Source organism: Heliangelus exortis, chromosome 7, assembly GCF_036169615.1.
Source record: "Heliangelus exortis chromosome 7, bHelExo1.hap1, whole genome shotgun sequence".
NCBI lineage: Eukaryota > Metazoa > Chordata > Aves > Apodiformes > Trochilidae > Heliangelus > Heliangelus exortis.
In genome coordinates, this window is record NC_092428.1 from 15699473 (window position 1) to 15724131 (window position 24659).

The window sequence follows — 24659 nt, forward strand, 5'->3', positions numbered from 1 at the left end:
GGATGAGACCCTTGATGCCAGCTTCCTACTGAAGCCTTATTAGAAGTCCCAGTTCACGTCTGACCTTCAAAAATGCCTCTTCTCCTGGCAGTGTTCACCAGTGATTCTTGAAGCACAACAAGATATGTTGTTATAATTTGAATAAATTAAATCATACCAAACCTACTAAACATGGTGGTTCAGATCATTATAAGGCAGTCAACATTAAGTAAAATGTATTAAAAATGCAGGCAAGCCTCCAAATAGTTGCAAAGAGCAAGACCACCTTGCTAAAATTGCCTTGAATATATTTTTCTTCTTTCTTGCTATGAGAGCTCACATGAATCCAGGGAAGGGGCTGGAAATACAAGGACTGCAGGACTGGTGAGCCTGGCAGAGTAGCTGCATTGAAGCCCTGTACACCCTGATCCAGCAGCATGTCCGTTTCCAAACTGTTTCAAAAGAGAGAGGGGGAAAAAACTTCAAGTACCACTTTGCAGTATTTCATTTGATGTCAAGTTGGTTGTTTAGATTTTGCCTGCAAGAGACTCCACCTCCTTCCAAAGTCCCCTTAAACCTTGTAGAGAATTTATCCCAGTGCAGCTCCTGCCTCACACTTAACAGTTACACAGGCAGAGAAAACCAAATGTCCTCAGTCCCACTGCAGAGGATTCAGATAGCTCGTGCCTTGGAAAACTGCTGCCCTGAAAAAGAAGTATTTCCACTTGGAATGAAGTGCTTTCTGGCTTGATAATCCATTTATATCTTCATGGTCCTAAGGGAAGACATTGCCTGTTGCTGATCTGGGAAACACCTTCCTCCCCTGCCTTTTTTTTTTTTTCCTTTTTTCTAACCTCTTTAAAGGAAAAGGAAAACTCAAGGGGGGGGAGTTGTTCTTTTTTTGCTTTTCCAGCATAGATTAAAATGCCAGGCAAGGAGGAGGCCCTTGGTATCAGTCATCTCCTGCTGAAACTGCATTCTGTCACTTGGAAAAGAGGATGAGAAGACATGAGACATCCTATCCCCATGTCTTTTTAACAGCACTTAGTCATGTGCATGGGGATTCGTAACACCAGTATCCACTGCAAGAAAATGAGCAGCTGCCAGAAGATTTCATTTAATGCTTAGCCAAAGAAAAAAACATGAGCACATTTTCCATTTTAAATGCTAGCAACATTTCACAGGCTGACTCCCTGGAGGACAGTGGCAACTGGACAGCAGTAACCCAGTTTACCCAGCCAGGATGGCAGATTGCTTTGTGGGCTATCACCTATTCCTTCATCGTTATCACATCCATCGTTGGCAATATCACCATCATCTGGATTATTCTTGCCCACAGGAGAATGAGGACTGCTACCAATTACTTTATTTTTAATTTGGCTCTTTCTGATTTGCTGATGTCTGCTTTCAATACCATCTTCAATTTTATTTATGCCAGTCACAATGTCTGGTATTTTGGCGAGGAATTCTGCAGGTTTCAGAACTGGTTCCCCATCACTGCAATGTTTGTGAGCATTTACTCAATGACAGCGGTGGCTGCAGAAAGGTAAGAGACAAAAGAAGAAGATAAAGTCCAAAAAAAATCAATGTAAATTATAAGAAATTATTGCAATACTTTGTGCAATTGGGTCCCAGGTCAGATGCCTTATCAGTATAGTGGGAAGAGTGCCAGGCAAATGAGTGTGGGGTCATATATTAGTTATGGCACAAAAGGAAGGGTCTTAGCCCTGCTCTGAGTCACACCCGAATGTGTAACAACTGGAAGTGGCTGGTGTTTTCTTGTTCCCTCATTACTGATCATAAATTGTTTCCTAGTTATCCCACAAACTGCTTTTGGGTTCTTTTTTAAACCACAAGAGGGACCTCTTATTTGGATAGAGCTGAAGCAATCCGAACATGCTGCGGGACGCTGAAAGTATCAGCACCCACAATCCTGCTTGCAAGTCCAGCAAACCACCAGAAATAATAAGAATTGGATCAGAAATAGTAGTAAGCTTCAGTAGGTCAGAAGAATGACTTATTCCAAGAGGCAGGAAAGTAATTACATTGATTTTGTTTGACTTCTGAGGTAATTTGTTCTTCTCATAACACTGTCTTATAACTGCCAAGTGTCTTTTACTTCAGCTTAAATTTGTGGAGTCTGAATGTGTTTACAGCTCATTGTTAAGTCAAGTGATGCTGGTTTTCTTTTTACTAGAAAGTGGCCAAAAAGTCCATGGGAATTTCCTCTCTTTAACCCCAATGGCATGTAAAAGAAGGAAGCTCCATTCTAGGCTCTCTGCCCTCCTTCCCTCCATCTTTCCTGTCTTCCCCCTGTTTCTTCCACTCCCCACCTGACACTGGGAACACTTTTATCTTTTCCATCCTACAGCCTCTCCAAAGGTCTTCCCCTGGGCAGCCAGACCCAGCATCCAGAAATACCTGTTGGTCTTTTATCGAGCCCAGTTTCCTTCAGGTTTCCTCTTGTCCTTATCAAGTGTGTGTATCTGCAAAGAGTCCTTCCAGCTCCCTCAAAAGTGGAGCCACAGTCCCTCAGGAGCCACCTGAACAGCATTGCTCTGGGGGTCTTGGGGGTGAGCTTTCACACCTCCCCCTGCTCCCAGCCTCCTCAGGAAGCAATCAATAGGCAAATCAAAGCAGATAAACAAATTACCTTTATTTCTCCTCCTGAAGCCCACATCGAAGCTGGGATGTGGCCCTGACTGACTTGTGGCTGCCCCAGGGCAGGGCAGCAGCCCCTGTGGTCACTGGAAGGATTGTTAATAAGCACAGGGATGACGGATGTGTTTATCAGCCTGCTGTTGTCCAGATGGAAGTAAATCCCTATTCAGAAGAAACAGCAAGATAAGTTTTAAACTCTAAAACTCTTTTGCTGTTCCTGGCTTTAAATAAAGGGTTATTGGTAACTGGCTATTTTATACATGTGGTCTGGCAAAGTATATTATTTTTTTAATTTAAGAAAAAAAAAATCAGTTTCATTGTATCCTCTTGTTTCCCTAATCTGGCTCCTTGGGGACTTCTGGTGAAAGTACCTATACAACCAGAATCTCTTCAGTCACATGGCACAGATCAGAAAGGAAACTTGGCATCTCTCAGCAAACCATATATAGCTATTCTTCACTTAACCTTAAAATAGAACCTGACACTGTCTCCTGGAAACTGGCAGCTTCCATTTATTGTTATGAGTAACCCAAATGTCTACTTGGCCTCCGTTGTTTAACTTTGATAAAACAATGTCTTTTGAAGGGGTTTATTGTAAGGAAGGAGGCTAAGAAGTGACAGCTCTGCAAGCCTTTTTGTTGGATGTGGAAAAAGCCCTGGTGATAGTGTTCACCATGGGGTTTGGGACCACTGTTTCCCCTTTCAAGCTCTGCTCTGTGTACTGGAGCAGCTGTTTCCACTGCACACTTTCCACAGTGCTCCAGACAGAAATGTAGTGCATCAGATCAAGTTTCACACTCTGGTTAGCAGAGCCTCCTGGTCCTCTTTGGAAAGTGTGCAAGAGTGTCTAAAATTCAGCTTTTTTTTTTTTTTTTTTTTTTGTCTGCTTGGAATAAGGAGCAGAGGAAGGAGACCAGGACCATGGTCCCAGCATCCTGGGATGTCACAGGTCATGGAGAGAGGGCACAGGCATCATGAGCATAGGGACAAAGGCAGCCCTGCCACACAGCAGGAGCAGCCAGGAGTTCTCAAGAGATGTGGGAGATTTCCCAACTTGCAGAAGCCTGCCTAAAAGCACGGCTCACCTCAGGGACACAGCCCTGGGTGAGTGGAAAAGCCTCCACCTCGCAAGCCCTTTGGGGTCAGCACCAGGCAGTTCTGGGGGCAGCACCTATCCCTGGGACTTGTGGACCACCAAAAGCCACGGATCATGGATTTGGGCACTTCTGTGGGAAAATATTCTGGAGAATATTTGCCACGTGATTCTTCCCTGACCAGATTCAAGCACTGGTAAATACTGCCAATGACAAGCTAAGGAAAAGCAAGGGGACATGAAAATTTTATAGCTAAATAAGGCTCTGCTGCCCTACAGCTCTGGCTTATTTACTGTGCTGTCTGTCTGTCCAGCCAGTCTGTCCTGCTGCAGCAGCCAGGGAGAGCTCCCTCCCAGCCCTGGCCTAGAGACAGCACAGAGTTTGTCACATTTTCCCTATGAAAACCAGGAGGCAACTGGCAGTTTTCACTCTATTTTGCCTCTGTAACAACCATGGCAAAGAGTACGGAGAGCATGACATGAAATGCATAATTGATTATGTACTCATTATGATCCCATGAGTTTCTACATGGGGAACTTTAAACCAGGGAGCGTTGGGGACTTGCAAGTAATCTAATAGCCTGATGTGCCATGAGGGCTCTGAGCAGGTGTGGGACCAAAGGGGTCAGCTTGCCCCTTCCACTGCCAGCGTAAGTGCTCAAGTATTTACAGGCAGAGGTGGATGGCACAAGAGTTTTCTGCAGCTAGAAATCAGTGGGGGAAAATCCAGGGTAAAGGATACTTTAGATGCCAATCTGGTGTTGTGATAATACAGGTCATCAGAGGAGACTGACATAATTAGGGGGAAATGGTTTTACCAGGGGTTTTTGGCAGAGGAAAGAGAAAAGGGTGGGGTATTGAGCAGTAACTCCAAACTAACATGAACAGTTCACAGCACGAAATTTCAGACCGAATACATAAAGCATTTGAAAAATTAATTACAAAAAAAAAATAAAAAAATTCAAAGTAAGTTGAATATTTGTGAAGACCATATGCAGAAGGCAGAGACTGTGCTTCAGCCTCACATCAGAAGCATTCATTCACATGGTTTTAACACATTCTTCCCTAGATTTGCAATCATTTTATTTAGAAAGAATTTAAGTCTTTTCAATTATTTAGAGCCTGGAAGCTGACAATATGTCTCTATCAATAAAGCCCACCATAGCATCTGGTGTTGTATTTGTTGTACAGTTTACAAATGCAGCTGTAAAATTACCTATTTTTCTGGCAGGTACATGGCAATAATTCATCCCTTCAAACCCCGGCTTTCTGATGGAAGCACCAGAGTCATCATAGGGATAATCTGGCTGGTGGCACTGGGGCTTGCCTTTCCCCAGTGTTTCTATGCCAAGATCATGACAGACAATGGAACAACAAAATGCATGGTTGTCTGGCCTGATGACGTGGGATCCAAGCACCAGCTCATGTAAGAGAGCCAAAAAACTGCTGGTTTGTGTACAAGTTAACCAGGAAATCCATTTCATCTCCTGCTGGCTACAGGCAGTACTAGGGAGCAAAGGCAGAGGGAACCACAGGTCTGGTGCAGCTTAAACTTAGCTTAGAGGGGATAACTGTGGAAAAAGCTGCCTGGTGATCATGGCTCAGGGTAAAGAAGGGTGATGCATCAAAAGTGTTTATAAGATCTAGAAAGACTTGATACAAGGTTCGGTGGACTTGAGAGAAAGCAACACAAAATATCCTTCAACAGGCAATAAATCCTGGTCCCAAACATTTTGGGTTTTCTCCCTCCATCAAGCAGGAAGAAACCTGCTTGATGCAGGTTTATTTTTACAGCATATTTAATGCTGAGAAGACACATCATTAGCTTAAAATTAAATCAAGATTGTTCAAAGCCAGACCTCACATTTAGTGGTTCTGCTGTGATTAATCATTATTCAAAGTATGTGGCACACAGAGCAGTTTGAGAAATTTATCAAGCAAGACATTTATACAAAGTAGTAACAGAAGAACTATGGAAAACGAACAAATTGATTCACAAAATGGAAATAATTTTTTCAAACAAAAAGCAAGTGCTGAACTCCCCATGTCCATTCTTCACCGTGAAAGCTCTTACCCAGCTATGTGCACCAGGGACATTTTCCCCTTCTCAGTCTTCATCTCTGGCAGACCATTGGATGCCTCCTGCAGTTATTACCAAAATAATATCTGCCAAGTTCCAGGAGCCTCATGTAAGTTTGGCTGAGCTATATCATGTTCAGCCACTAGTGGTCAGTTGTCCCCAGTCTACAGAGTCACAAAAGATAAAAAGAATACAATCAGGCTTACACCACATCGGGTGATCTTCCTTTCAGAACTCCTTGGCTGGTACATGCATTGAACACAAGATGCCAGGCTCCTGGTGAGTGAGAATGGATAGCAGATAATTGCTTATATATGTCACTGATGACTATTTCATTCTGATGAAAAGCCTGAGGCTTATTTCTCCTGCATTCACTGTTTTGGAAGGACTGAAACAAGAGTTTCCCAGCATGCCAATGAAATCTGTATGGGCTGAAAAGGTTTGTCCTGAATGCAACAAGTAACATGTCAGGTTCTTCCTGGGATCCCTAGCTGAAGGGCAGCAGCTCCTGAACACAATAAATCACTTAATTCACCAGCTCACTCTCCTGGAACAGCCACAGATTTGCAGCTCTTGGTAGCTCTCCTAGAAAGAAAGTTGGAAGCAGCACTCCCCAGAAATCATCTTGAATGATAGGTCTGTCAGGACAAATATCCACACTACAGACCAGAGAGAAAAAGTCATGTGCATCTATTCATGTGCTAGTCCAAATACTGAGGAAAATAAATCCTGAGAAAAAACAACAAAATAGACAGCTGGATTCCTCTGCTGAGTGTGGGTCCTTCAAACCCTTCTTAGTCAACTAAAAACAGCTTTCGAGATTTCTAGGCTTCAGAAAAAAGGAGAATCCTTTTATGCAGGAAAACAACTTATAATTATGATGGAAACAAGTAAAAAAAAATAAAAAACCAAACAAACAATGAACTACTGTGACAGCTACTACTTGAGAAATCCTGAGCATGAAAGCACGACATTTTTAGAAGTTTAACTGAAATAAAGGACCTTAACACAGAGGGGTTTTTTTCTGGCAACAGGTTAAATTTTCAGCAAGGCAGCAAAACTACAAGACTAACAGGTTTTTTGCCACACTAGACTCCATCTCCTCCCTCTTCAAGGAGGGGAATTCTAAAAGAGCTCTGGGTTTTCACTGTGCTCTACAAGCAGTATAAGACCTTCAGAAGAGGTACCACTCTGAGGAGACTAGGGAACAGTGGAAAACAGGCAGTGATAAACTTGCCACATTTGACAAATACAATATTTTTCTATAGGCAGAGCACTGTCATACTGAGAAAAACCATTTGCACCAAGCCTCTTGTGGTCACTGCCAGCAGCATGTGCCAGGGCCCTCCTGCCTAATCCTAGTTTATGTTCATTTGACAGCTACTGTAACCAAGTGAGCAGGTTGTTCCCTCCCCATAGATGGTGGTTGCTTAAAATAATCAAAGCCCAGCACAAGGGAATCAGCAGAATCTTGTGGGGTAACATCTTCCCTACTGAGTTTGTGCACCCTGTTAGCAGCCAGCTGCATTTTGCAGTCCACTTTTTTTTGCTGTTGCCAAATTAAGCTGTTGGCACTGTTGCATTCCTTATTACTCTGGATTTGGAATAGACCTTTTCTGTTTCTGTAATTTAAAGGTTCATATATGTACAGCCACAAGTCTCAGACATCATTCTTTTCTGACTGCAGTGAGATAGCAAATTTCAGGGCAGGTGGCCATGGCCTGTAACCTTTTGATAAAATAAATTATATTACTCTGTCCTGAAAGAGCAGTGAATCCAGTCCAAAGACTAATAATCTGAACAGGAGATGAGCTTTAGCTGTTTGCATAAGCCCCCATAATGATGTCTGTAGGAAAAATTTCTGCTGCTTTATGCTTTGGTGTTGAAGTTAATGGGAGCCAGACATGCATGTCCAAAAGACAATTTCTGAAAGTGCCCTTCCAGAGACATACTGACTATGAAAACGTGCTTCTTGTTCTTTTTCAGGTATCACATCGCTGTGATCGTGTTGATTTATTTACTGCCCTTAATGGTGATGTTTGTTGCATACAGCATTATAGGCATCACTTTGTGGAGCAGTGCAGTTCCAGGCAACCACCTTAACAGAGTCTGCTACGAACAACAAGTTAATGCCAAAAAAAAGGTCAGAAGTGAAACTTAAAAATAATTACCCTTGGGGTACCAGCCCTGCTGGCTCCAATTCCAAAATAGAGCTTCCATTTGTTACAAATGTTATGGGACTGGGGATGAAAGTTTGACAAAATATTTTGGGCTGGGAGTAAAAGGTATCACACAGCAAGTATGAAAATAATAGTTATCTACATGCACCAGTGAGCCTCCAAAGAAGAAAGGCTTTTGTCAGCAGGCAGTGGGCCATCTTCCAGCAGTCCTTAGAGAATAAAGCCCTGTGTCCAGTCAAGCTGCACATCACAGGTTAAGCCAGGCCCAGAAATAAAACATGGGTTTTGTTTTTCTAGTTTGTGAAGACCATGATGGTAGTTGTGATAATTTTTGCTGTCTGCTGGCTGCCCTATCACATATATTTCATCCTGGGGAGCTTCAAGGAAGACATCTACCAACAGAAGTACATTCAGCAGGTTTACCTGGCAATCCTTCTCCTTGCCATGAGTTCAACGATGTACAATCCCATCATATACTGCTGCCTCAACCAAAGGCAAGTAGAGTGCATGTGTGCACGCAGAGAAAACAAAAATCTCCGTCTGAAAAAGCATAAATCTCAGGGAACAACTGTGATTTTCAACAAGCCGATTTATAGATACTCTGTTAATAATGTGCCACCCCCACCAGCGCAGCCCTGAGCCCCCCCACGCGGGTGCTGCGTTCATCCTGACGGGGAGCAGGAGCACCCACGGGTGCCCTGCCGAGACTCCCACCCGGGCACACTCCCGGGAGCGAGGGGCTGGGAGAGCACAACCCCATCGTGCCAGGAGATGTCCCTCCTGCTCCAAGCAGAGATCCCGCTGCTCTCCCAGCGCCGGTGCCAGGGGACGCTGGGCTTGGGGAGCTGCTCTGGCTGCCCGGAGGGTCTCCACGCCCATTCCTGCCACTACATCTCATTACCAGACTTGTCCTTAACCCACGTCTCTCTTCAGGGACCTCAGCTGCATGCGCAGCAAGCTTTAAGGATGAGAAGTAGTGACGGGCACACCTCCTGTGGCGTGAGCTCACGGGGACTACACCAGCAAAACGCCCGCTCCAGGGCGGTGTGCGCTCTGCCTGGAAGCTCAGAACAGAGATCAGGTTTGCAGCCCATTCAGACGGTCTGCATTTGACGTACAACACCCAAACACACCCTCCTCTCTTAGAAAGAACACAGCTGCTTCACAGCTCGTCTTTTTGAAAAAAAAAAAAAGTTTCTAGATGGTAAACACGTGTTTTGCTCAGGTGCTCTGCATATCAGCATGGTCAGCACCATCTGTTGAGCACAGCAAACACTGATCTGACATATTTACTTAAAATACAAGGAAATCTGGTCACAAACTCCTGTTGCTCTTCCCTCCATGGATTTATACATTTAGCCTTGCAACTAGTGCAATTAAAAAAGTCATTTCACTATTTCATGTCTTTTCTTACATTGACAGGTTTCGTTCTGGCTTCAAATTAGCCTTCCGGTGGTGTCCATGCATAAAAGCAACTGAGAGAGACAAACTTAAACTTACATCCCCATGTCTTTACCAGACAACCCTCAAGAAGTCAGGAACAACAAGCTTCAACACAGAAACTCAACTGAATGAGAAAGAGAAGACATCCTTTACCCTCACCCCGCTAACGCTTTGATTTTCTCCTTGCGGTTCTGGCTCTGTCCTACACCACTCAAGGCAGCAGATTTGTGGAAGCCTGAGGCAGGTCTTTTTTCTGAAGCAACTCTTTCCCATGGAACTTTTTCAAGCACCATCAGCATTGAAAGCAGTCTGCTTGATAAAACTTTCAACCATTTGAGTCCAAATAGGACCCAAGCTCAGCCCTCCCTCACAACTGCAATACAAAACAGAGAGATTTTGACCAGGAGGTAAAAAAAGCAGTGAAGCAAATCTCAGGCAGTACCATCACAATATCAATTATTCTCTTCTAGATAGTCATCTCCTGCTGTTTCTCTGAGACACATCTGGAAATGAGGTGATGGAATAGAAAGGCAAGGGCATGTCTGGCCCACTTGGGATGGACCCTCAGGGCTGCACAGGAAGCTAATTCTTGTGCTTCAGCAGGGCCAAGGCCCTCAAGGAGCTTTGTGTAACAGAACTTGTTTATGACAAATACTAATGCATCCAGACTGAAAAGCCTGCCCTGAAATTTTCCTGAATTCCAGGATTTTCAGACTTGCACTTTTACCAGCATTGTCTCTCATCAATTAGAAATGAGAAACAGTTCTTCAAGATGTTGTCATTGCATGGATTTCTACAGCCTTGTGCAAAAACACTACATCATTTTCCTGTTAAACTGTGCTAAAGTGATTCCTCCAACTTCACACAGTTAATTGTGGCTCCTAATTTGCAGAGCAAGGCACTCTGAAGGATTGGTTGCCAGGTGTGGCATACTCAGGGTCAGGGTTCATGGATCCAATCTGAACCCCCTGCCTTTACCCCCTCTTAGTCCTAACAGCAGTCTGACTCATTGCTTTCTTTTCCCAGGTAGTCCCTTTATCTTCTCTTTCCAGACTTACCCCATTTTTATCATCACTGTTCTTCTCTTCTCAGATATGAAAATAAAGGCTGAAATATGTCATCTTCAAAGCCTGAGGCATTATGTGCAGGCATGCAAAACAGAAGAAGCTGAAACAGAAATATTATCTGAAAGTAATACAGCATTTAATACTGGTGTGACAAGTAGCACCTCACAATCACCTTCACCTTTCATGACAGGTTTGTATGTAATATCACAGAGCCATACCTTAGCATGCAATAAGCTCCTGCAATGCTGTCAAGATCCAGTTACTGGAAATACTCTGCTTTGGTCTGTGAAAGCAAAACTGCTAAGTGTTGGCAAGGCTTAAATTTTGCAGTAAATTCAGAGAAAAGATTTATAGCTTGAACTCAAAAAGCACTTAGATATGTTATTTTCCCAAGCCTGTTCCAGCATAGGAATCAGCAGATACATCTTCCTTCTCCACTTAATCTTCACCTCATTGGCTGCTGTGGGGAACAATTACGTTACAGAGAGACTCAGCAAACTTATCTTGCTGAAGGGACAACAGAGCACAAGGCTATGTGCCCTTCTTTAAAAGTTTGTTATGTTAAATCATTCCAGCAGACGTTTTCTCATCTAGATGTTAACTGGCCAGCCTGCTCTTCCTAAGACTGCACCACTTGGGTGCAGGGGACAGGGACAGCAGCAACAAGCATTTATAGCCAGCCACCACTGCGTGGTGGTGAATCCCTTTCTTCTGAAGGAATTCAAAACTATTTGGGAGCAATGCTCTGCAAAGGACACATCTCTGGGACCAGAATAGAGGCTACAGAGATTCTCGCTCCAAGGAACCGATGGACACCGACATACAGAGTTCACTCTTTCATATACATAGGCTGTACCACCCCCATGCCCAGACAATCTGATTGCAAGGCCTTTAAATCCTGCAGCTTTCTAATGTGCATCTTTTTAGACCAAACAGGCCAATCTCAAGCATCCCATCTTGCCCTCCATCTCCCATCACACCTGAACAGACAGGCAGAGCCCTATTTCAGACACTGAATTGTCACACTCGTGCTGGCACTGTCTACCCCATGCAGACCTTGACAAACACCCATGCTCTCTCGCAGCTCACAGCATCTCTGTCTCTTGTTTGGGCACAGAAAGCAGAGGACAATTTCTCCAGGTTGCAAGTAAAACTCCCCATGCCCTGAAGGACTCAGACTGTAGATCCTGAGAGGTTTCTCTACTAGAAACAGCAACAGTTAAGAAACCAAAGATGCTCTGAGAATTCATTAGATCCTGGAAGAAAAGGCATGCCAAGGCAGACTACATTATTTCCTATAATATATGAGGTAAAAGGAATGCCATGCTCCAGAGTAAATACATGCAGTTCTTATAGACAACGATTAAATACCACACAGCATTAAAACACCCCTGGGTCTGCAATAAATCCCTCCTCTGCACAGTTACTCATGTTCTAAGCAGCAACAGGGACCCTGCAGTCAGTGAAGAAAAACATTTGAAGAATCTAATTTTTATGGCAAAGGAACAAATAAAAAGCACAGAAAGGGGTTCAAAAGTTCAGAAACACTTTATTTTGCCTTCTGCTATTTTCTTAAGAAAACAAAACAAAACAAAGTCTGCTTGTTTTAAAACCCATTCAAAAGGCTTCTGAGAGAACCCCCAGAGGAGTAAGGAGCAGGTGACATTACAACAGTGGTATGCAAATGGTCTTTTCCCCAGGAAATATAAGATCTTTGTGTTCATATTGCAGTAATTACAGCTTAACAATTAAGAGGACTATGATTTTATTCACCAAGCCTATTCAAAAGCTTTCAGTAAGACATCTCGGTCATTGCTTGGATAACATTAGAGACATTTCTTCAGACAGTTACAGCTTGTGATTCACTTGGAACATTTTCCTATGGGTAAGAAGTAGTCTGGAAATGGAAATCCTACCAGGTCTCCCTTTGGAAAAGAACTGTCATATCTTAGCAAGTACATCACCTATGATCCACAATAGGAAAAGCTGCACTGTTAGAAACACAAACTCACTCCCTATTTATTATGAGCTGGATTCAATAAACAAAATTACCTATGCCAGCATCTCCAAAATTCACAGTCACCCTGAGACCAAGTTTAACTTCCACTTCTCATTCATCCTCTATCCTGCACTGAGCCTCATCCTCAGATGCTGAAGAGCTCCAAACCCAGGTCCCCAGGCACAGCTCACACCACCCCTACAGCACTGCTGACAGCAGGCACAAGATTTGCAAATCTTCAAGCAATTAAAATGCAATGTGTCCCCTGTGCCCAAAATCTTTCTCACCTTCTTCTGCCTCCTATTTGTGGTCATAACTGAACATCAAGGGTGTCAGAGACTATTCAAGCTGTAACATAAGATGGGTTACTGGAGAAGCACAACTTCAGTGTATGCAAAATGGGCTTTTGTACACAACTCCAACACAGGACATGGTGTGTATGAGCACCTGACTCTGTGATTCTGCAAATGTTAACCCTACTGACAGCCATCAGACTTCTGCAGGGACATAGCAACTGCAATGTATCCATCACTGTGTCTCTGGCGAAGCCTCCCATAATCACACTGGCTTGGATGCAGCAGGCTGAGGTTCTCCTGCACTGCAGATCCCCCTGCATGAGATGCACCCAGACAAAATACACGCACCCTAAGATTTGGGTGTTTTCAGCTCTGTGCCTCTGCTGAACTACAGTAGGAAACACCAGGCATGGGGACCTGGGTGAAATCCACCCTGTTTGAATCTGACCCTGAATGCCCGGGCATAAAAACATACACACAAAACACAGGCACCACTGGGATTAGGTTGCAGCTCTCCCTACACAATAGCTCTTCCCAAAGCACTAAGCCACCAGCCAACAGCACCTCTTCCAGAAAGAACCACTAAACACCAGTTAACACACATCAAAAAAGTTTAATATTTTCACAAGTATCACGTAACACTAGTATTGGAGCTACTAGTGTGCAAAGTAAAAAGACTCTCTACCTTTGCAAAACCAGCTAGGCATGCAATTTTTCAGGTAGACACACACTTAAAGCTGCAATGACTGTTTGTGACTCACATGTTACTTTACAACATTCACTCATAGTGCACCATAATGCATATTGAAATGTTATTGATAGGTAGGGCAATCCAAATCTTAGGGAAGTGGAATAAGGACAAAGAGGAGTAGCCTGCAAATTTCCATCTACTTTCTGCAGGAAAAGGCAGCAGGGAAAACCATGCAGACATCTCAGATCCATTTTTGGTAGAAGAGTGGGAATTAAGGGCTTACTGTGTGGTCTCCCTCTTTGCAGAAAGTGGCAAGACTTGCACGTTATTCAACATTTGCCTGCGTAACTGCTGCTCAATTTAGGTAATGCAACTGGCATGCAAATATAATAATGGCATTGACTCGACAGAGGACAGAATACATCAAGTGTGTATGATCTTTCTTGCTGCTTTAGTCCTTGCATAAGCTGAGTCCAGTTTTGGCTTTGTGGTTTTGCTTAGTTTACACACCTCAGTCCTCAAACAAACAAATCCTCATATTAATTTCTGCTCACTAACTCTAGCCAGCTGTTTGTGTTTTGAGTGGCTGCTTAACAGTATTAAAGATTAAAGCTCTGTGTGGAAGCAAATACCCATTTAAGGCGAGAGACAGAAGTACAAATATCCGAGTGACACTGTCTCGCTGCAGGTTCGGTAGAAGGGCAGCTGCAGTGCCCCAAACTAGACTAAAAAGAAGAGATAGAAAATATTTTCAAGAAGAACTTTTAAACAGAAGGATACAGCACAGCCTGCCTAGGGACCATAAATCTACCGATTTCCCAGGTCTGGAGATTTGGATTACCCCAATCACCAACCACTTTTTTTTTACTCTTTAGGGATTTCTTGCCGAAACGTGACAGATTTTGCCCCGTAACACAACACTATTCACAGAAGCAATGGGAAATACCAGTGGGACCAGATCTGTGGGACAAGGGCATATACTTTTACCATGACAAAACAGGCATCAAGGAAGCAAGTAAGTCGCATCGTCAGGTCCCACGATAGTTACGTGCGTGCACAGTGCTGACACACCATGTTTTCACAATCGCTTTTATATGAAACAACAGCAGGTAGATATGCAGGAGAACTGTTGCTTCCCCTTCACTACAAGCATTAACACCCAGGTCTGGTGGTCAGTGTGCTGGTGGCGCGCTTAACAGGGATGCTGCAAAGAACACGTTTGGTACAATGCAACAGTAGCTCTCAACGCACATCACTTGGGGGCAATTTCGTCTCAGACAACAACTGATTTTTGACAGCTGCAGAAATTATAGACTGATTTTTCCATGACCTACAGATGGGAAGGTACCAACAAGGTGAATAAGAAACATGCAGATTGGGGTCCAGAAACAGAAGATATTATTAACAGCACACATTCTATCTTGTATCCTATTTTTTATGTCATTAGTTGTATTTTTTTTTCCCCCGATAAAGCAGTGAGTTCTGGGTTTTTACCAGTTCTGACTATGCAGTCGCTGCTTTATGAGAAAGTGCTCACAAGACAGAATCGGGGCTGGGACTGTGGAGTTCAGTTCTGCTCAGTTTCACGAAGCCTGCATCCCACTGCTGTGATGAGCGCTGCCCCCTTCCCACTGCCATCCTCTGACAGCAGGAAGGTCACGTCGCAGTTGGGTGCCAGGTCTTTGACTGTTTGGTGCATGATCCTCGAAAAGCTGCAAAGGAAACAACAGCAGTGGGTGAGGGAGGGCCCACAGCATCTTCAGAGCACAGCACTGCCACAGGCCTTTGCAGGGGAAAGACATAAAGCAGTAGAAACTAGGGTGGAATTAAAGACTGGGACCAGTGGGAGGAAAAAGGAACTTGCCTCTCTGTCTGCATGGGGTTAACTCAGATTGCTGGTACCACAGCAAAGGGGAGGGAGGAGATCACTCATCTCCCTACATGCACATCAGAGATGGGCACTTGTCCTCTCCTCCTCTTGCCGCCAGCTCTTTTAGACTCCTGCCCTCACCTGCCACTGCTTCACAGCTACCCATGTCCTTGACACTGAACAGAAATATCCCTCAAAAAGAGGCACCAGACCTTTCCGCACTGCTCTGTCACTGCCTTTGCATAGCCAAGAAATCCTTCCCTTGCTGTGCGGCTTCCAACTTGCTCACCTCCCCTTCACTTTGTCACTGCCCCAAGAATCTTTCACAAGTCTTTCTTGCTTCTCTTGTTGCCTTTTAGAAAGCCCTGACAACCTCTGATTAAAACTTCTTTTCTCTGGCTCTTATCACAGCAAGAAAGACAGACCAGTTTGCTCTGTCAAGAGCAAAAGTGCTACGGATCGCAAGCAAAGCAACGCTGAGGAGGGAGGTGAATACTCACTGTGGATGTAGTTTGTACAGAGTCCCATCCACACCAACCGTTATCTCCAGGTGCTCTAATCCTCGGTTCTCCCTAATTTTATCTACAACTGCAGCCATTCCAGCACCACACAGCTGAGCTGCTCGCCTGGACACTGCTCCGCACACGGTCTTGACAATGATGCTGTCGTCACAGGTGCTGTTCAGCCCCAGCTGCTGGAGGATGGCTCTGACCTGCAGCAGGGCTAACCTGTCACTGCAGAAGCAGAAGGACACAGTGTTAAATGAAAGGTTTCCCTCAGGCAAGGCACTGTCACAAACCCCACTGCACTGAACGCTGCACCCACACACCCACACGGGGCAGGCCACATGGAGCACAGGCAGCAAGGAGGCTCCGAGTCCAGCTCTGCATTTTCTCCCGTTCTCTTTTCTTACTAAAGATCATTTCAGGAAAATATTCTTAATGACCAACCTGTTGGTTTTTTCCCCTCAAAAGACTCAACTGGCTTTCAGATTACTTTAAAATACAGAGTGGGAGCAATAAAAACATGAAAATATCCAGTAAAGAAGTGCTCACTCAGCTAGTATCGATTCAGTTCAACAAAACAACATAGTTCCACACACACATGGGGCACAGGAATATGACCTGATTTCCAAGCAAGCGAATAAAATCATACAGGAAGGGAATCCTTGACAGCCCTTCCCATAATTTAGCAGTAAGTGCTGCTAGAAATACAGATGTAAAGAGTCCTCTGCACATGCACAGGCTCTTACTGAAAGAAAAATTATCTCTGGAGAACCAAGCAATGCTCTCCAGCTGCCCCTCCCCTCCAGCAGTGTCACCAGATAAGCGTGACCACATTATTTCACTCTAAACAACCTCCTGCACAATGTTCTTACCTCTCAATCTGAGAAAGGAACTTTGTTTCAAAGATATGTCTGGTCTTCAGTGTCTCCGAAATCTGGCCTCTGAACAGGAACCCCCGTTTGGTGAAATCAATCAAGATATTGCGGACAATTTCCCCCAGGTACATCCCACTGATCATTTTCTCATACCTGCAATGAAAGACAGCAGCACAGCTCAGAGGGATGCTGTTCACATTTCCAAAGGCAGCACTGGAGCTGTGTTATCAGCCAGGTGTCCTGCATGTGCACACTGGGGACACAAAATACACATCCCAACTTACACAAAATAGCCATTTACTAGAAAAAAACTGGCCAAGAAAAAGCATGAAGGCTTAGTGCGAAACCCTGTGAACCCGTCTATTTAATCTATTCCTCACTGTCATGTTCCCCCAGTCAGGCTGTTAACAATGGCTGGTATTTCTCCCAGATGGAAGAAATGAAAACCTGTGACCAGTGAGTAGACTGGTGCTCAGATGAAAGCCAAAACTACAGTCCTCTTGGAAAAATCATCTCCACTTCACAGCACCTGGGAATCCTGAGACCTTTAGCAGAAACAGCTCTGTGGGTCTGTGCAGCAAAATCACAGGAAAACTACAAGGTACAGTCACTGTGAGTGCAGCATTTTTAAGGGAGTGCTGCAAAACCCTGTGAAAGATAAAATCTGTGAAAAGGTGTGCCCAGCATGCTTGCAGATATTTACAGATCACTGACCAGTAATCTAGCAAGCTGAAGGGCCAGGGCTGGTTTATGCTTTTCAGTGAATTTCAGGAAGGAGCCAGTCATCCAAAAACTACAGGGAGGCATCAAGCAGTCTAGAACCCCTTTTGACACCCCCTTTGTACACAGGACCCAAGCAGGGCTACCCTTAGGCTAGGCAGAGGGAATATCATCTACCTCCAGATCTCCTCCCAGCACACAACAAGAAGGGATCCATGAGCAATGCTCAACACCAACACAGGGCTGCCCTTCGGCTTTGCACTCCTTTCCTCCAGCATCATTCTGGTTTGAATGGATTATTTTTGGGGTCCAGGAGCTGTGGCCTTACCATTGAAAACTGAACACTCTTCCATTTATTGAAAAGTGCATTCAGCGATACCTCCTGAAGCTCTAAAGCAGAGTTTCTGCCCTGGATTGAGTGGATCCCAGCATGCCATCCTGCTGGAAGCAGGCCACGTAGTCCATTTAATACTATGAGCACTCTTGGGCTTGTACCCAGCAAGTGTCCTTCATCCTGACTGCCTAACTCTCTCTAGAATAAATTATCCCCCTGGCAGTCCCCACTACTGCCTTTGGCTGCTTATTTCATGCCAACTCTGCCACTGCATGAGGCTCACTCAGCATCTACATCTCTAGGCCTGTTTGAGCCCTAACCTTTCAAGAGCTTTCCAAAGGACCTGTCAACTTGTCTGCATCCCCCAGGTTTTCAGGCAGATTTACTCTGGTCACAAAGTCTTTTTAAAAGCTCCTGGCATCAAAGCACTGCTGCAGAGAAATTATGAAAAGTTGCAGTCCAGACATGCAGAAGCCTTGGCCACTTTCATTAGCACTGGCTACACCTCCTTGACAGCTCTTCCTTGGAGGGGGCAGGGAAGCACTTGCCCAAACAAAAGCTGGACCCCCAGAATGGGATCCAACATGCAGGTCTTCCAACATGATATATTTAATCCATAAAATTGCCTGAAATAAAAGGAAGATGCAATGGATAGAAAGCTCCTGACTGCTTTACAGCAAGGAGCTCCAAGTTCCAACCCTGCTGGTTGGTTTAGGCTGAGGATTTCTACAGGCAGAGTCCTCTAACAAAGAGAGTTCAGCTAAAGCAGATCAAACTGACACCAAGAGCAAAAGAATGACAACCTGTCTTAGTCCCCTCAGTACAACACAGAATAAGAAAAAGGGTCTCTTAGTAATTTAAGAGTCTTAAAAGTTGTCACCCAAACCCCTCCTGCAGTCCCATGGCAGCAAATAAACTGCAAAAAAGCAGTGACTTGGAGAAGCACAGAAGAGGGAGATCCCAGGATAGCAGGGCTGAAATAATTTTAGACCCTTAAACTCTCTCTTCTGTGACTGGGAGAAATCTATTTCTCTCTTAGAAGCACTTAAGGCAGCCTGACATACTTAGCACACCACTTATCCCGCAGTACCTTTGCTTTCCTGCATTTAGTGAATAGTCATCAACAGCTTTGTCATATATTGTCCTGATATCATCCAGGCATCCATTATCTCCAAATGCTCCCCACTCCGTGTTCACGCACATCCGTCCTTGCTCACCCTCCACCATCTCTATGTTTCTCATCTCTTCCATGTAACAGGCATTGCTGCCAGTTCCTGGAATAAGAAAATACTGAAATTATTCTTTGTCTGGAACAAAACAACACTAGAACAAGCACTACAGCCCTGACAAAACTTTCTGAGGGATCTTGAATGTACCTTTTCTGAATGATGCAGACAAATCATCATTTGAAATGTCAAAAAAATACCCCAACTCATCAGTAATACTGACTTGAGGGAGAATATTACTGCTGGGGTGCACTGCTCAGGGTGGCTCAGAAAAGAAGACGCTCACCCAGACCAGCTGGGCTGAGGGTCCCCTGCCACAGGGAGAAACAGCAGTGCAGCACTTTTAGCACACCAACCCTCATGTGCTTCTGAACTCAAAACCACAGCAAGCAAACAGCTGGATTTTGAAGTTACAAAGCCCCTTCTACAAAACCCACAGACCCATAAAAATTGGTGGAAAATTTGCCAAACTGAAACCCTCAGCAAGTTCTGAGGCATCAGTCAAAGAAAACCCTAGGGGCCTTACCAGCTAATTGCAGGGTATTTTTTAGTTCTTGGGGTTTTGTGGTCTGTTTGTTTGGGGGTTTTTGTTTGGTTTGTTGTTGGGGTTTTTTTGTTGTTGTTGGTTGGTTGGGGTTTTTTTCTGATTCAAATTGCTTAAGCAGTTTATCCAGCAGGAAGGTTACCTGCATGTTGAAATGATGCCATCTGCTCAAAGAGGATCCTAAGGAGCATGGCAATTACAAAGTGCTCCATGTATGCAGACGTCTTAGGGAGTAGAGATTTACTAGCAAAGAGAGGCAGCTTTTGCTGCTACCTGGGACAAAAGTTTTCTTGAAGCTGCCTACCAAACACTCATTTAACCCTGCATCACAGATTCTGCACCAATTATATCAGCAAGTCTGTTTTCCTTTTTGATTTCTTTAGGCTATCAATAAAGTCTGAGCAAAAACAGATCTTCCCACAGCACTCCCCTGCTGCAGGAAGAGCTGAGCCACAGCACAAGGCTTGTTGGGGAAAGTCTGGGCTTGCAGACCAAACCAGATCAAACCCAGCTGGGGACCACCAGCACTGGCCAACCTCCTGACATCAGGTCTTGTCATCCAGAACAAGCTAAGTGAGAGCTGCCTGAAGACATGGATACTTATTAAACACAGGCTGTTAAGACTGAGAGGCTTTTAGATAATCTTCTGTTGCCAACAGATGAAAAGCTGAGACCTGGTCTCATCAGTGTCAGTTTCTGAAGTATTCAGCAACGAAGATTCAAAGCATGAGCTCTGCTGGGCAGGAGAGGCAGCTCTGGGCAGACAGGGCACAGCATGACATGAACTCGCTCTTGCCAAGGAACAGCAGGAAAATTCACCCATCTCCCTGGACTGAGGAGAACAAGGAAAGCACCAGCTCATGAGGATGGCTCCTCAGCAAGAGCCATCAGTCCAGCCAAGGGAATTCAAGCAGGGCAGAAGGAGCTGTCAGAGTCCTAGGACTTTCACTCTTATTATCGCAGCTGTACCCAGGTCACCTTTGCCCCCTGCTCTCCCCACAAACACTGGCTGGGGAGCTTATCTGGCAGGGCAATAACAGTCCTCAGAGGATGCTCTCAGCATCTCAAGGACACACTGTCCTTCCTGCAGGGAAACTCTGTCCCTGACAACACAGCACCAATAGAGCTGTGCAGACACAGCTTCCTACCCACACAGCACTGTGCTGACTCACCCTGGACATTTTCCAACTGTCTGGAGGAGAACTCAGTGGTGTTTTATTTTCCTACAAGCCCCCTTGCAACTGAAAGCTTGCAGGTGCCTCTTCCCCTTCTTTCCCACTGAAAACTCACTTCTCAGGAGAGCTTTGGGAATTCACACTGCTTGTGCCACAGGCATCCCAAGCATGGTATTTCCAAAGGCATTATTTCAGCTGTGTCACTGCTGGGCAGAGAGCTGTCAGGCACAGCCACCTGTCTGTTAGAGCTTTCCATCATATTCAGGAACTGTGGCTGTGCTTTACAAGTTTATTCTGAGAGACCACACGCTCAGGGAAAGGTGTTGGCAACCTAAACACTGTGGCAGGGAAACTCTTATGGGCTAAACCAACAGATACTCCAGGAGCTGGTGAGGCTACCTGAGCCCACGTTTGCTTGCCTTCCCAGTTCAAACAGGCAGGATTTGTTCAGCATTACAACCTGTGCTTATCTCAACTGATAATGCAATCTCAACTGATTATGCAACAGATCTGAGCTGGCTGTTGAATTTTGCTCTTAATTCCTTCACACAGCTTGCTTCTGAAGGGATCTGTTAATACAAAAACCTTTCACACACGGACACCCTAGCTATATTTTCAATTAATCACAGGGATGTCGCCACAAGAATACACGCCAGTGTGTGCTGCTTAATTAAAAAAGTGCCAAATAAACAGCAGCCCTTAATACATACCCACAATGAGTCCAATTTCACAGTTTGGGTCTTCATAAGCACAAGTCATCATCGTGCCCACTGTATCATTCACTACAGCCACCACATCCAAGTCAAACTCCTTCGGAAGAGAGAAATAAAGTGAGAACTCTGGGTCTGGAGAAGCCTCTCACATCACAGAGAGCATGAAAGGAGTAAGTACACCATTAGGAACTCTGTCAAACCACATTGGAAACAAACAACTGAAAAGTACCAGCCTGATTTTACACATGCAAAAATAGGAACTAATCTAGCTAGGCAGCTAAGGCTCCTCACATGCTCTACCTACAATACTCCGTACAATGTTTTCAGAAGAAAGTATATTCCTGGGTATTCTCTTTGCCTTAGACATATTTAAGCACAGATCTTGTGTAAATGTATATGGTAGAGGGCTATCACCATTCTGTATTACAGTAGTGTGTGGTAGCAAATCCAAGTAGCAAAGGGTTTTAACATCTTTTCACTCACTTATAAAACAATTAAAATCAATGCTCTCCTCAAACTATTTCTTCCCTTCCTAGGAAACTGCTAACCCTTTTTGAAGAAGAAGGATTGGAAGAGGGCAAAACTGTCATTTAGAGTGCACTCAGGTAGATTCCTGCAATCACTACACTGAAAATTCCTGCTTTCCCCATGCTCTGATGCAGTGCAAATTGTCAGAGGGTTTGAAAGAAGCCTTGAAGGTTCTGCCAAGTTTAGCAAGCTAGAAGTCTCTGGGAAAAAGAACAAAGCAAGCAAATGATACAAGATCCCCAGTGTGGCTTATTTCCAATTACAATTTCTGTTTGGTGCCTGAGCTCTTCCATTTCCACTGCACACCCTCGAGACCATCCTACATGGTGGTCAGGCTACATGCCAGCAGCAGAACCAGCAGAGGAACATGGCATCAGGGGCTGCTGTATTTGGACCTATTGTAAGGCAAACACCTTCTGTGCAGGACAGGAGGCAGAGCCCATTTCCTCAAGACATAAACACTGCAAGAGGGAACCAGCCTGACTCACAAGGTCTGCCAAGTGTCACGAGTCCACCAAGTATGCAGGGGAGGGAGAAATAGGAAGAGAAAAAGAAAACAAAACCAAAAAATAAATCACCTCTCTTCTTTTAATTCCTTCTCTAAGCAAATACACCACATCTTCTCCCTCACAGTCTGTAGCTTTGAAGCCTTTTGTCCAATTGAGAAGGATACCCTAAAAAGGAAGAAAATAGGTTACTAAGGTTCCTGATGCACTACAGATATCCCCCAAAACCCTACAATCTTCTAATACTGAGCATTTTCATCTGATAACTACCCTGCATTTGCTCACCTCCCCAGCCCATGAAAGCACAAGACCACAGTGCTTCACCCAGGTGACCACAGGTTATTGCATCTCCAACCTCACAGTCCCAGCAAATGGCCAGGAATATTTATAACTAGTTGGTACATGGGCTCACAGAACCCCTCTGCTCAAGGAGGTTCTTCACTATTCACCAACATGGGTGCTAGGTTTTTCTAACAATCTGTCTTCTCAGTCACACTCTACAAGTCTCTGTGGCTTGACTAAGCATCCTATCATCAGCAAGATTACATCATTTTAAAGCTGGACATTTGAATGCTGACCTTAACATCACTGCCTATTTCCTCCTTCCTAATACATGAATATTCATCTTACTTTCACTAAGACTCAGATTTTTATTCTGTACACTTGACAATTCAAACACTTTAGTGTGAGATCACATAGAAGAGTCTCTATGAAAAGGAATAGCTCCTTACTTATGTGTAACTTGCATCTAAGAGAATGCAAAGAGAAAAAGGTATACTTGAAAGGGACACGCTGCAGGCTACACTGTCACCTGCAGGGTGACAAAGCAGAGCAGGCCCTGGTCCATTGCTCCATCAAGGGAGACCAGATCAGCTAGAGAGGAGGAGCTGGCAGCAGGAATGGGCTTTCGCTTACTACCCACAAAACCACACCACAAAAAACAGTGTCACAATCCAGCATGTTTGTACAATTAGAAAAAACATGATACCTTAAAAAAGGGATATCATCACCTTGGAAAATTTAAATGTCACAGTCATGGGCTGAATGGTATTTGCATTACTGTCCTTAAAGGAACTATTTTTATAGGAGCAGCTGTACTGATCAGGGTCAGAGCACGAACTCTCCCCTTGTACAAACTCCCTCCGAGTGTCTTGCAGATGACACAAAGGCAGAGGTATCAGGCATATGGACAACAGCAGATTCTGAAGATACTACAGAACTTACAGCATCCAGACTGGTCTGCTTGCAAGGGAAGGAAAACGTGAAGCCAAGAGGAAGACGTGCACCTTTTATTCCCATATAATCCAGGAAGTCAGAAATGCAGGTAACGATGTGATCAAACAGCTTTGAAGAGAAAAGTAATGTATTTGAAACTGTACATGTTACACACTATTAGGAAGGTATTTCAGAAGTAGCAGTGCTGCAAAAGAGAAACACAAATGCTCACCTCTTCTCCTGTTCCCTGCATCACCTCTATAGGAATGGCATAGATCTTGTTGTGCATCTCAACTGTTCTCCTTTTACCGCTACGGATTTTCACCAGCAAAACTCTAAAGTTTGTTCCTCCAAGATCAAGTGCCAGGAAGTCTCCATTCTCTGTAAAAGAATTTGCATGTGTACTTAAAAAAACATAAGCAAAAGGTTAGAAAGTGCTTCTCCCAGAAAGCACTTTGATTTAAAATCTCTTAGAAACTTTCAGTTGGGAAGATTTTCATCAAAGGAGGATATTATTCTTATATCTGCTTAATTGTTCTGGGCTGGTTTTGGTTTGTTTGGGGTTTTTTTTTGGTAGTTTTTGGCTTTGTTTTAAACCAACAACAGAAAGAGGACCTACACAATTGTTCCCAGAGAGGGAGCAGAAATTTGGCCAGCCACCCTGAAATCCAAAGCATGACCCAGGTGGTGTGGACAGTATTCATATGGGTTTGATTATGAGCTGTGGTTTCTCCCTGTAGACCCAGGCCCTGGCTTGCACCCTGGGGCGAGGACCATGAGGCCAGGCTGCCAGCAACCAGCAGAAGAGCAGGGCTGGGATTTCCTCCTTTGCACAGCTCAGGAGGCTTCTCCTCTTTCATTGCACCCGATCCGCTCACCCTCCACCAACCCACACGCCATCCCCGAGAGCCCATTTCGGGCACCCTGCAGCTGAGCCCATCAGTGCCCTCACTCCAGC

General features: G+C 44.5%; 2 protein-coding genes and 1 long non-coding RNA gene across 3 annotated transcripts in view; 1 reads left to right on the plus strand and 2 right to left on the minus strand.

Moving 5' to 3' along the window:
- Positions 1-1062: 1062 nt before the first annotated feature.
- On the minus strand, positions 1063-3483 carry LOC139798424 (uncharacterized). Its single transcript, XR_011726809.1, has 3 exons — positions 2633-3483; positions 2401-2522; positions 1063-1515 (listed from the first exon to the last, which is right to left on the minus strand). It is a non-coding gene; the product is annotated as an uncharacterized lncRNA (long non-coding RNA).
- On the plus strand, positions 1084-9783 carry TACR2 (tachykinin receptor 2). The gene is made up of 5 exons (XM_071749028.1): positions 1084-1525; positions 4965-5159; positions 7800-7956; positions 8291-8487; positions 9416-9783. Exons 1-5 carry the CDS (start codon positions 1122-1124, stop codon positions 9609-9611), a joined length of 1149 nt encoding a protein of 382 aa, XP_071605129.1. The 5' UTR covers positions 1084-1121; the 3' UTR covers positions 9612-9783.
- Positions 9784-12032: 2249 nt separating this feature from the next.
- Positions 12033-24659, minus strand: part of LOC139798421 (hexokinase-1) — a 39171-nt gene continuing 26544 nt past the window's right edge. The window contains exons 11-18 of the mRNA XM_071749027.1: positions 23934-24082; positions 23711-23830; positions 22559-22654; positions 21450-21549; positions 18885-19068; positions 16738-16893; positions 15860-16093; positions 12033-15201 (exon numbers count right to left, since the gene is read on the minus strand). Coding sequence (XP_071605128.1) covers positions 15057-15201; positions 15860-16093; positions 16738-16893; positions 18885-19068; positions 21450-21549; positions 22559-22654; positions 23711-23830; positions 23934-24082 — 1184 coding nt within the window. The 3' untranslated portion in view covers positions 12033-15056. The remainder of the gene's footprint in view (positions 15202-15859; positions 16094-16737; positions 16894-18884; positions 19069-21449; positions 21550-22558; positions 22655-23710; positions 23831-23933; positions 24083-24659) is intronic.

Excerpts from the sequence above, each read along its gene's own strand:
- TACR2 (XM_071749028.1), top strand. The coding sequence starts at position 1,122 with ATGAGCACATTTTCCATTTTAAATGCTAGCAACATTTCACAGGCTGAC. Across the intron at positions 1,526-4,964 it reads ACAGCGGTGGCTGCAGAAAG|GTACATGGCAATAATTCATC; the intron begins GTAAGAGACAAA and ends TTTTTCTGGCAG. Across the intron at positions 8,488-9,415 it reads TACTGCTGCCTCAACCAAAG|GTTTCGTTCTGGCTTCAAAT; the intron begins GCAAGTAGAGTG and ends TTACATTGACAG.